At 45.0% G+C, this 13,503-nt stretch overlaps 1 protein-coding gene across 1 annotated transcript in view; it reads left to right on the forward strand.

Moving 5' to 3' along the window:
- The window catches only part of NPAS3 (neuronal PAS domain protein 3), a 589,204-nt gene that overhangs the window by 256,743 nt on the left and 318,958 nt on the right, over nt 1-13,503 (forward strand). The window contains exon 3 of the mRNA XM_040333134.1: nt 4,739-4,983. Within this exon, the coding sequence (XP_040189068.1) occupies nt 4,739-4,983 (245 nt within the window). The remainder of the gene's footprint in view (nt 1-4,738; nt 4,984-13,503) is intronic.

The following is a 13,503-nucleotide window of genomic DNA, read 5'->3' on the forward strand; positions in this document are numbered from 1 at the left end:
ACTAAGCTTTCAATCATGTGGGATTATTAGGGAATAGTTCTTCCCATGTCACACATCTTCATTATCCTTCTACCCAATCCACCAGAAGGATGTGATAGCAAAGAGGTGAATGCTAAATTTCAAACGGTAGATTTTTGTAGTAGGTCAATTACCCAAAATCACTTGCATCAGTAAACAATCACAGGTCTGGCAAATAGCTTTTTATTTTGTAAACTTTACAAGTAGCATGTAGTAGTGATTTATGTAGCTTGCATGATTGCATTAATAGCTACTGCATATTACTATATATATGCTGGGGTCCTTCTGGGCGCCTGTCGGTTCCAGCAAAGTGATGCACACCAGGCTCTAGGGGCCAGATTCACGTAGAATCGTGGCGGCGTAACGTATCCTAGATAAGTTACACCGCCGCAATTTTTCATCGCAAGTGCCTGATTCACCAAGCACTTGCGATGAAAACTACGCCCGCGGCCTCCGGCGCAAGGCGGGCGAATTCAAATGGGCGTGTGCCATTTAAATTAGGCGCGCTCCCGCGCCGGACCTACTGCGCATGCTCTGTTTCCTAACTCCCGCCGTGCTTTTTTTTGAACGGCGACGCGCGTAGCGTACTTCCGTATTCCCGGACGGCTTACACAAACGACGTTAAAATTTGAATTTCGACGTGGGAACGACGGCCATACTTTAGACAGCAATACACTTGCTGACTAAAGTTAGGGCACCAAAAAAAAACGACTAACTTTGCGATGGGAAACTTGACTACGGACGACGTAGCGAACGCGAAAAACCGTTGTGGATCCGCCGTAACTCCTAATTTGCATACCCGACGCTGGTTTACGATGCAAACTCCCCCCAGCGGTGGCCGCGGTACTGCATCCTAAGATCCGACAGTGTAAAACAATTACACCTGTCGGATCTTAGGGATATCTATGCGTAACTGATTCTATGAATCAGTCGCATAGATAGAAACAGAGATACGACGGCGTATCAGGAGCAACGCCGTCGTATCTCATTTGTGAATCTGGCCCTAGGTTCCTTACTTGTACAGAGCAGTAGCTAAAGCTGGCTAAAGGGAAACCTCAGGGCCGCCATCAGGGGGTATAGGCATTACACCTGTAAGGGGCCCGAATGTTCCCAGGGGCCCGGCCACCCCCCTCCTCAGCTTGCGGCTGAGAGGAGAGGATAAAACTTTTGTTTCTGTAGTCCTCCCCCTCTCATGTCGCAGCGAGAAGAGAGGAAACACTTTCACTCTCCACTTTCAGTTTTTAGCCAGAGGAAGAGGTGAGTGAGATACCAGCCCCCCCCCCCCCCCATTCTCAATTCTCAATTCATGGCAGCAAACCCCCCCTCCCTGTTCTCTGGTCCAGGGGGCCCATGCCTGAAGCTGTGTGAGGGGCCCCAACATTTCTGATGGCTGCCCTGGGAAACCTGCAGCATTTTCCTAGATTTGGGGTCGGCAGGAGTGAAGGACATTGCAGATCTCGGCATCATGGAGGATCTTATTGTAATTGTAGGTGATGCTGATGCTTGCCTGTGCATGCCTGGGCCTGCTACACTGCAAAGAGGCAAGAGTCCGGTCTGATAGCTGAATGCTAGGGAAATCGGGTGATTGGAAGAGAGAGGATTTTGTTGACCAGCACAGACTTGCCCCCATAATCTGAAGCCACCAGGTCAGGCTAAAGGGCAGTGTACCCAGTAGGTTGGCATAGAAAGTAGGAATGCACCAGTTTTTGAAGACGGGTACGAATACTGATACTTTTTCTCATGTACTCGCTGATTCCATTTACTGATGCCTATTTTGCTGGTGGTACCTATTTTTAGTGGTGCAGAGGTAGAGCACTTGCCAAAGCTTCTGCAGTCCGGATGTCACATGCCACTCACACGACATCCTCCTGCATCTTTCTGTATAAAGGTGGCAATTAGACCGGATTTACATATGTGCGGTCCGGTTTTGACAGTGGAATATCTGCCCCCTCTGGTGCGACTTTGTTCAGCTGTTCAGGTGCAATTTAGGTGCTTTTTGTCAAAGTGCACGACAATAGAAATCACACCTGAACCGTGCTCAAAATCATACCAAACGCTTTTCAAAAACGTGCTGCGGCTGGCCCGCACATACTTGATCTGGCTGCAGGTTCACATGTCATGCAAATCGGAAGCGGTTCAAAATGCATCCAATTCGCATCTATGGAAACCGGGTCTTAGGCCTCGTACACACGACCTTTTTCCTCAACAGAATCCATCAAGAAACTTGGTGGCAGAGCTTTTTTGCCAAGGAAAACGGTTGTGTGTATGTTTTTCATCGAGGAAACTGTCGTGGAACTCGACGAGAAAAAAAGAGAGTTCTCTTTTTCCTTGTCGGGAGTCTCAATTTCCTCGTCGGGAGTCTCAATTTCCTCGTCGTGTTCCTCGTCGGGCTGGTTTACGGCGAGAAACACGTTCATGTGTATGCTTAGAAACCCGCGCATGCTCAGAATAAAGTATGAGATGGGAGCGTGCCTTCGGTAAAAGTAGGGTTTGTAATGGAGATAGCACATTCGTCACGCTGTAACAGACTGAAAAGCGCAAATCGTCTCTTTCCAAACTTTTACTTAACACGCAGTAACATGAGATTAGCAAAAGCAGCCCCAAGGGTGGCGCCAGTGGAATCAAACTTCCCCTTTATAGTGCCGTGGTACGTGTTGTACGTCACCGCGTTTGAGAACAACGAGATTTTGTCTTGACAGTGTGTACGCAAAGAAAGCTTGTCAAGATTCTCGACAAGCCTAACAAGGAACTCGTCGAGGAAAACAATGTTTAATTTACGACGAGTTCCTCGGTCGTGTGTACGAGGCCTTAGAGCCGGTTCACACTGGGGCGACTCATCAGGCGACTCAGCTGCCTGACAAGTCGCGTTCCATTCTATTCAATAGAACCGTTCTAATAGGAGCGACGCAAAGGTTCTTGTACGTCTTCGGGGGCGACTCGGGGCGACTTGCATTGACTTCTATACAGAAGTAATTTTGCAAGTCGCCTCTGAAGTCGTCTTCAGGATGCATTGCCGAGTCGCCCCCAAAGTCGTGCCGCCCCAAGTCGTGAACCGGCTCTTACAGTTTGCCGACTTGAAGGTATCTATTCAAGTTTCAAAGCATTTGCAGGAGTACAAGTATTTGTGCAAATGCTTAGTATCGCCACTGGTATGGGTGCAATGCTAATTGAAAGTATACAGCTTCCTGGCATTGTGGTGTGTCCGTGTAACGTGGTCAGCTTGGACTGTGCACCTACTTTCATATTATCCTCCCGAGTGTCAATTGCTGGTGCCGCACACATCCTGAAAACTTTTCTCTACTGTCTGTCAGACTCAGTGCTGCTTCAGTGATCGCTTTTTTCATTGATTGCCAGATTGAAATTGCTTGTTGCAAGTTTGTATCCATTTTGATGGGTGTGTGCATTAATGTGAAATTCCAGACACTGACACTGTGTCTAAAAATGACTGTTCCAGGGACGTTTTATTACATTAAAAATTTGAATTAAAAATAAGCAGAGTTGTAACTAATAAAAAATGACTAAAAACAACTTTGATTGTGATGAATATGAGTTTTAGATTTAAAGTGTGTTTATATCCCAATTGCTTAGATAGATAGAGTAGGGTAGAGTAGAGTTGCTTAGATAGTTTAGATCCACAAAAAGATGGGAAAACGTATTGACTTGAGTATAAGACTAGGGTGAGAATGTAGCAGCTACTGGAAGTGGAAAAGAGGGTCAACAATGCCCATTTGTAGCTTCACTGTGCTCATTTGCACGCCTCACTGTGCCTATTTGCACGCCTCACTGTGCCCATTTGCAACCTCACTGTGCCCATTTGCAACCTCAATGTGCCCATTGTATCCTTACTGTGCCCATTGCAGCCTTACTGTGCCCATTCTGACTGTGCCCATTGTAGCCTTACTGTGCCCATTGCAGTCTTACTGTGCCCATTCTCACTGTGCTCATTGCAGCCTTACTGTGCCCATTCTCACTGCGCCCATTGTAGCCTTACTGTGCTCATTCTCACTGTGCCCATTGCAGCCTCAGTGTACCTGTATTCTTGAGAGGCTGTGGGCATCCATCTTTCAAAAATTGCGGCTTCCTCCTGGTCCCGTTCCATTCCGTGATAGTCAGTGTACCTGTCGGGTCGTGGGCATCCATTTTTCAAAAGTCGCGGCTTCCTCCTGGTCTGTGATAGGCGTTAGACACTGTTTCGCTACCGCCTATCACGGAGGTCACCTCATCCTCAGACTCAGTTTCCCAGCAGACACTGTTTTCAGTTTTCTGCCAATCACGGACCTTATTTCATCCTCGGACAAGAGGACGTCCATGATAGGCGGAACACTGAACACAGTGTCTGCTGGGAACGTCCGAGGATGAGAGGACCTCCGTGATAGGCAGTAGCGCAACACAGTTTCAAATGCCTATCACGGACCAGGAGGAAGCCGCAATGTTTTAAAAATGGATGCCCGTGACCCGACAGGTACACTGACTCGAGTATAAGCCGAGGGGGCTATTTTCAGCCCTAAAATGTTTTATTTGATTAACTTTTAATGGGCTTTTATTTCATTTTGTGTTATTTGTTCTGCTTTAAATAAAAGAAGCCGCTTGTGTATGTTGATGTCAATGTGCAGTTTATTTGTAAGAACACGGCCTTTACATTCTCAGTGTAATGGGTAAATATCAGTTGATAAATAGTGTAGTATCCTAAACTATGTTTTCTATTTTTCTTTATGTTCAGTTTACAAGCCCTGCGGAAAGAAAAGTCCAGGGACGCTGCCCGCTCCCGGCGTGGAAAGGAGAACTTTGAGTTTTATGAGCTTGCCAAACTACTCCCTTTGCCCGCGGCCATCACAAGTCAGCTAGACAAGGCATCCATCATCCGCCTGACCATCAGCTACTTAAAGATGAGAGACTTTGCCAACCAAGGAGACCCACCATGGAATCTACGTATGGAAGGCCCACCGCCCAACACTTCAGTCAAAGGTGTGTGCATCAACTATGGTCACTCACTATGGTCACTCACAGTGGTCACATTTACTATGGTCACTCTCTATGGTCACTCACTATGGTCACTCCTAGATTACTGCACTGTCCATCTCACTTCAGCAATGTAATATTTCTTACTAATGATAACACTTCTACATTATGATAGTTATAACTGTGTGTTTGGCTCAGCAGGCAGGGCTTTGCTTTAAATGGGTAGTAAAGCGCAAAATGTTCCCCCTGAAAATTAAAAGGGTTGTAAAGGTAAAAAAAAAAATCCGAAATAGCTTCCTTTACCTTAGTGCAGTCCTCCTTCACTTACCTCATCCTTCCATTTTGCTTTTAAATGTCCTTATTTCTTCTGAGAAATCCTCACTTCCTGTTCTTCTGTCTGTAACTCCACACAGTAATGCGAGGCTTTCTCCCTGGTGTGGAGTGTCGTGCTCGCCCCCTCCCTTGTAATACAGGAGGGTCAGGACGCTCTCTACGTTGCAGATAGAGAAAGGAGCTGTGTGTTAGTGGGCGTCTGGACTCTCCTGCTCTCCTCCTCCCCCCTCAAGGGAGGGGGCGAGCACAACACTCCACACCAGGGAGAAAACCTTGCATTACTGTGTGTAGTTACAGACAGAAGAACAGGAAGTGAGGATTTCTCAGAAGAAATAAGGACATTTAAAAGCAAAGTGGAAGGATAAGGTAAGTGAAGGAGGACTGCACTAAGGTAAAGGAAGCTTTTTAGGAAACATTTTTTTTACCTTTACAACCCCTTTAAGAGCATAATGTGCTAGTATGCATTGAATACAGGCAAGTTATGAAAGACTTGCCTTGAAATGAAGCCCCCCAGCAGTGCACTGTCACCGCTGAGAGGGCTTACATCTTCACCCGGTCTTCTTTCCAGGTCGTGAGCTTCGACAGTTTAATGGTTGGGCCGTGATAACATCACCCCTGCGCATGCGGCTGCGGCACATCTTGCATGCCGCCTATTAAGATCGCAGTGTGCATGCTCCGGTGATGTCGCAAGCTGCTACTATAGTAAATATCTCCTAAATGGTACACAGTCAGGAGTTATTTACTATATATACAGGAAAGCCTATAATATAGGTATAAATAAACAACTGGCGTTTACTACCGCTTTAAATAATACAGATTCCTGAATGTACAACCTCATGCACACTGGACATTTTTTTCTGTTGCTCTTAGGGGCATTTGGCATTTTTTTTCCTGCCTCTAAACGCCCCTGCATGTTAGTTTATGTGTTTATGCACACAGGCATTTACAGGCAGAAAAAAAAAAAACACAGCCAAGTGCGTCCAGGAGCAGCAGAGTTTTGACATGAAAAACGATTGACACGCCCAAATGCATGTAAACGTGTCTGAACGCGCCTAAGCGCTGGCAGCGTTTAGCACTTGAACATTACTTAATTTTAATGGCCAGAATACATTTTTATTCTGGCCAGTGAAATGAATTAATGCCCAAGTGCTTGACGTGCCTAAACGCGTTACATGAGTTTACAAGCATTAAGCGTTTTTTTTCCTGACAAATCTCTGCTGCCAGGAGGAAAGGTGTCTAGGAGAGTTAGCAGAATATTCAGCAGAGCTGGGCGATTTTCTCCAAAAATAAAATCTGTGATTTAAAAAAAAAATAAAAAATCGATTCGCGATTCGAATCAAGTTTTTTTTATGGACACCGCGCCGGTCCTGAGGAGCTGCGGGCAGGAGTTTTTAGGCGAGACCACGGCTTTGGCCTAGTCCGCAGCGTCCGGCCTCGCGGACTAGGCTGAAGCCGCGGCCTCACCTAAAAACTCCTGCCCGCAGCTCCTCAGGACCGGCGCAATGTCAGCGCCGGTCCTGGGGAGCTGCGGGCAGGAGTTTTTAGGCGAGGCCGCGGTGTCCGGCCTCGCGGACTAGGCCGAAGCCGCGGCCTCACCTAAAAACTCCTGCCCGCAACTGCTCTGGGCCGGTCTTGGTGTCAGCGCCGGTCCTGGTGAAAAAATAAATAGTTTTGCTGAAAATCTGAATCGATTTGACCTCTCAACTCGATTCTAGATTCAAATCGATTTTTTCCCCAGCCCTAATATTCAGTGTGCATGATGTACCAAGAGCAGGGGCGCCTGAACCCTGAAATGTTTATTAAAGGTTTCCTACATGGACAAAGGTTGGAATGACTAGTTTGGTCTTACACTGCTAGAAATATTAGAATATATTATGAATGTAAAGTGGCACATATATACATTGTCTATACATATCAGATTCAAGTTTCATGGCTGTAGAGGCAGCAGTTTACTCCTTGCTGGATTGTCATTTTTTTAGTGCTGACTGGGGTTCAGATTTAAAGTGGATGTAAAGCCACTCTCATCCTTTCTAAACTACTGCCATAGTGCTGATCTATAAGGATATACATTCCTCCTGCATGTATCCTCATCTGTCAAATGTCTCCCCTCTGTCTGTTATAAGAACTGAAAAACTGCAGATTCTGTGGGTGGGTCTGTTGTCCGGAGCTCCGTGGGTGAAGTTGTGATGTCAGTAGACTCCCCGCTCACCTCTACACTGCTTTTGTCAACATGCATTTTCTCCTGTGTATTTCTTATGCTGAATTTCTGTTTTGATCACTAACATCCAGTCAAAGCACAGGAAAATCACCACATGACTTCAGCATGCCCAATCATGCTGAGGTGTGGAGCAGACAATCCTGGGAGAGCTGGAGAGAAAAAGAATGAGGGGATCTGAAGTACACAGAATGTCTCTCTCTTAGGCTGGTGCATGAGATATGTAAATCACCTGTCACTCACAGCAAGGGGGGAAGAACTGACTTTATTTCTCTGTGTGTCAGTTTTTATCTTACTGTAAAAATATAAGAGGATTGCTCAGAGCTGGATTAACTCTTTGTGGCAAGACTGGGCACAGATGACATGAAATCCTGTACTGTACAAGGTGCAAGCCTTAATTAAAAACATTTTTGTTGGGGGTTTACATCCACTTCAGGGCAGAATAATTTTGACCAGTGTTCTCTTTAGAGTCTTCACAGATACCTCTGCATTTCCTTCAGGCTGTATTACATTCATTGTGGCATTTATTTATCAGACATCCATTTGGAACAGATTGTTGGGCACTTTGTGCCCCATGCGACACGGATGTCGATAACTGGCACACTGCATGTCTGCAAATGTTTGTTCAGCCCACAAAATGGCAGCATCCATTGGGGGAAAGCAATAGATCTACTTTAAAACATGGGACTTTGAGCATTCGTTATTGAAGAAACTGTCTACAAACGGCAGACTTGGAGTCCCTAACCATTTGGAGTGTGATAGGCTCTCATCACAGATTCCGCTTCTGTCGTTCTAGGCTCCATACTGGCTGACATTAAACGGTTCTTTGCTGTCGGGGTATGCACAATAAAAATGCATAGAGCTGTCAGCGATCATTCATTTAATCAGGCTGTGCAATGAGGTAAACAAAGATGGCAGATTAATGAGTCCGGTATGCTCAGTGACTGACAGAGCTGCAAACATAGGCTGTCTGTAAATTTAACCCTGTCCTGGCCAAATGCATATTTGTATATTATATCAAATCCCACAGTGCTTTCCCTCTGCTTTCAAAGCAGAAATGTATTGCTGGGACTTATAATTCCATTTTGTAAAGTTCTGTTTTGGAACATTACATATTTGTTTATTGCAGTTGTATGTTTTCTTGTATAGTAATCAGGTTTGCATCTGTACCTGTGTCTGGTGCTTAAGATCCCAACATTTGCCGGAAACAGATGGGCCTTTTTCATTATTATGTAACATGTCTTAAACATATCTAAACACAAAAATTGAATATCCTGCATATTACCAGTCAGAGACAGTGGCTGCAGTAGTTTTTTTTAGTAAACTCTTTTTTGCCCTTATTTTTACTCAAGTATTCTGTGGTTAACATACCGTATATACTCGAGTATAAGCCAAGTTTTCAGCAATTTTTTGTGCTGAAAATGCCCCCCTCAGCTTATACTTGAGTCACCGTTTTGCGCCTGATCTCCTGGACTTTGGGGACCCGGTACCGGCCAGCTGTAGGTCCCCTGGACCCCAAACTTGGCAAACATAAAGACTCACTCTTTCTCTACAAGTGTGCTAAGTTTGTTGTCTGGGGGACACACGGCCAGGGAGCACCTATTTTTCAAATTCGGGCACCCCTTCCATAGACTCCCATTATAAATGGTAATTTCTCCGGTAAATTTGGGGCCCGGGTACTGGCCGGCCATAGGTCCCCTGGACCCAAAACTTGGCAAACATGTAGATCCAGTTCTCCTCTACAAGTGTGCAAAGTTTGCTGGGGAACCTACGGCCGGGAGCACCGATTTTTCAAAGCCGGGCACCCCTTCTATAGACTCCAATATTAATCGTGTCTAGTCATGGACACAGTGAGGCATGGACACAGTGAGGGATGGGCACAGTGAGGCATGGGCACAGTGAGGCATGGGCACAGTGAGGCATGGGCACAGTGAGGCATGGACACAGTGAGGCATGCACATGGACACCCTATGCTTATACTTAGTGCTTAGTGCTATAAAACTGCACTGATTACTGTGTAAATGTGACTGGCAGGGAAGGGGTTAACACTAGAGGGCGATCAAGGGGTTAAATATGTTCCTAGGGAGTGATTCTAACTGTAGGGGGAGGGCACTCATAAGGGATAAGGGGGGGAGACTGATCTGTGTTCCTCTGTACTGGGAACACATTGGTCTCCTCACCTCTGACAGGATGTGGATCTGTGTGTTTGCACACACAGATCCACGGTCCTGCCGTGATCAATCGCGGGTGCCCGGCGAACATCGCGGCTGCCAGGCACGCGCACCAGGTCCCGAGACGGCCGGGAAGCCCAGGATGAGAGATCCCTCCTGTGGACGTCATTTGACTATGGGCGGGTATTGAAGTGGTTAAAGGGGTTGTAAAGGTTTGTTTTTTATTTTCTATATAGTTTTTTTTAAACTAGTGCATTGTTGGTTCACTTACCTTTTTCTTTGATTTCCCTTCTAAATATTTTTTTCTTTTTCTGAATTTCTCACTTCCTGTTCCTCCTCAGTAAGCCGTTCTGGCTGACTAACCCCCAGCCAGAACGGCTCGGATGATGGGGGCCAGCTTACTGAGGAGAAACAGGAAGTGAGAAATTCAGACAAAGAAAAAAAAACATTTAGAAGGGAAATGGAAGGAAAATGTAAGTGAACCAACAATGCACTAGCTTAAAGGAACCTATTTAGAAAATAAAAAACAAACCTTTACAACCCCTTTAAGAGTGCACAGTAATTTACAAGCTCCCTGGATTTCCGCAGGATCAACTATTATTTTTTTCTGAATTTACAGGCAGTATATAAATGTTATAACCTACAGTAAATACAGATATAACAAAACTCTTTCAGTGGTATATGTAACATACCAAAAAGAAGCAAACAAGGAAAACTCATTGTTAGGGTTTGCATGCAGATCAAATAATAGGAAATTGTTTTGATAGAGGATGGAAAGATTAAAGGGGCCTAGAATAGGAAAATTATTTCAAGTAAACCAGTTACAAACCTGAGCTATTCAAGCTGAGCCTATTCATTATTCTCTGCAGTCACTGAAAATGAGCAGGCACTAAATGGATATTTGGCATACCATAATAGGGGGCTGATCTAGTGAAAGCAAATAGCCTATTTATTTTACAAGGGAATTTTCTCATAGCTTAGTGAATGAGGTGCAGCTCTGCTGACTTCCTTCATCCTACCAAGTGCAACCAAAAATAAAAATAAATAAAAAAATCTTTGCACGTGATTGTTTTTTTTCTTCTGCAAACTGAATTTTCACCTCATTTATTAAGCTCACAAAGCACATTGACCACACTAAGGGAAAATTCCTTTGCTAAGCAGGTAACCTATTTGCTTTTAGGAAATCAACCCTGTAGTTTCTTGTCTGCTCTATGTGTTTTCCGTTGCCTAAAGCAAAAACTCCTCAAGCTTGAATTCTCATGTAAAACGCTTGAAACCCAGTTTTAAAATACTCGTATGTACAACCAAAAATTCTCTGGTCAGGTATGAGTGCAGCCTCAGTGGCTCCCAGTTGGTGGACAGGAAGTGACATCCACTTTAGCTGCCCATAGATCAGGCATGTCCAAAGTCCGTCCCGCGGACAGCCCCCCTGGTTATTTGGGCATGTATATCTTTTGTGGCCCCCAACGATCTCCCAGCACCGGGGCCACAAAAGATATACATTCTGGCTGCCCTGGAGGGGACAGAGAGGAGGCTGGACGAGTGCCGTACATACAGGAGGAGAATTTCCTGTTTACGGGCGGCCTCTGTAAAAAGTCCTGTCTCCTGCACTGCCATTGGATGGATGACTGTTCTGATCATTGTAGGAGGTGGGACTTTGTATTAAAGAGGCCGCTGTGTAAGCAGGAGTTTCTCCTATTTGTAATCTTTTGATGCTCGTCCCGCCCCCCCCTCTAAAGCCTCGTACACACGACCGAGTTTCTCGGCCAAAACCAGCAAGAAACTTGCTGGGAGATATTTTTTTGCCGAGGAAACCGTCGTGTGTACATTTTCGTCAAGGAAACTGTCGAGAAACTCGGCGAGCCAAAAAGAGAACAAGTTCTCTATTTCCTCGACGGCAATGGAGAAACTTGCCTTGTTGAGTTCCTCGACAGCCTGACAAGGAACTCGACGAGGAAAACGATGTGTTTCGCCCGTCGAGCTCCTCGGTCGTGTGTACGAGGCTTTAGGCTGCAGAGGGATGGGCATCAATCAGGCTGCACTGACGGCAATGGTGGGTGCAACATTCCTGGCAATGGTGGTTGCGGAATTCCTGACAATGATGGGTGCAGCATTCCTGGCTATGGTGGGTGCGGCATTCCTGGCAATGGTGGGTCTGCAGATGGGCACTTGTGAGGCTGCAGATGGGCACTGACCCTTATTTTGCTTCACAGTTCTTTATTTAAATTTTATTTATTTTTTCCTGAAACTTCCCTCTTAAAATGAAGGTGCGTGTTATACGCCAATAAATACGGTACATCCAAATAACACATCCGAGCTCATTACTCACAAAGCCACAAAGGCAGTAGAATTCTTGTTGGGCAGTGTATTGGTGCTCGAACAAACACACTTAGACCGAATATTAATGGTTCAAAGAATGTCAGGGAAAATGATCGGCCCTCACGCATGTTCACTTTATCAAATCTGGCCCTCTTTGAAAAAAGTTTGGACACCCCTGCCATAGATGGTTTAAAATGCATCCTGTTTAGCAAGGACTGATTGTAATTCCATCCAGCTATGGCTGTTCCCACTCGACATAAGTTATCTAACGATTGACGTCTGTCGAATGGGGCTGTTGGAAAAATGTTCTCAATGAGCTGGCTACAACCAATTGGCTACAGCTGCTGATCCGTGTTTTCTGTCAGCAGAAGAGTCCCACTGTCAGAATACAGTGGCACAGAAGGGAGGATTCCCCCATCCATCTCCCATGTGTAGATAAGGAATTTGTTCTCTTTGTTCAGCCTGGCATCTGTGACACCTATGGCCAGACTTAGCTTCAAATAATAAATAGTTACTGTAAAGATCAGACTTTTAGTAGCAAAACCCACAAGTTCTTAAAGTGAACCATCAGTCATTTTTTCATCTTTCCATCTATTAAATCTTCTGCCCTTGTTGTTTTAACTTTGGATAGTAAAAAAAAAAATCTGCCAGTAAATACCTTATACAGCCCATTTTCTGTTTCTTGTCTGATCATTAGCCTAGGCTTATGACATCATGCGCAACCCTCTCTTTCTTACTCGTGTGAGAGTTTGCCAGGAAGAGAGGTGAGAAGAGTCATAGGAGGGCAATGAGAACTGCAGAGCTGGAGGTGTGTCTCTGTGTGTCTGTATAAATCCAGGAAGTGAACAGGCAGCAGCTTCAGCTGCCCACAGTTAAAATGGATGCAGCCAGACTTAGTAGAGGGAGATTTCTGCAGCATATTTGACAAGTACAGAATCACAGTATATATAAAATAATATGCAAAGTAGTTGGAGGGAAGCTTCAGAATGGCAAAGATGTTTTTATTACAAATTATGTGAGCAGACTGCAGTTCCTCTTTAAACAAAACCAAGCTGTTTTATTCCAGCAAAACAAAAATGAAATGTACATACAGCAGCAAAATTAATAAATGCAAATACACTTCTGCTCAGCTAAAAGTACTTGGTTTAAGTCCTGAACAAGGTCCTTGTTCTAGGTATTGTTTACCTTTTGGGGAAAAGCAGCAGCAGGTTCCTATAGAACTGGCAACTTTAGGACAGTAGCCTTCAGCTTTACAGCTCAGCCTGGTCCTATGAGATCTCTATATATATAGTTGAGCCAGAAGTAGTACAATATATATGTGTTGTGAGTCCAGAAATATAATTTATTGATTTCAACAGAAAAATACAGACAAATTAAATTTCTGCACTCTTTAACCACTTAAGGACTGCCTCCTGCACATATACGTCGGCAGAATGGCACGTACAGGTACGTCCTCTTTAAGTGCCCAGCCGTGGGTCGCGGAACCCG

Source organism: Rana temporaria, chromosome 13 (genome assembly GCF_905171775.1).
Source record: "Rana temporaria chromosome 13, aRanTem1.1, whole genome shotgun sequence".
In the NCBI taxonomy this organism is placed as follows: Eukaryota; Metazoa; Chordata; class Amphibia; order Anura; family Ranidae; genus Rana; species Rana temporaria.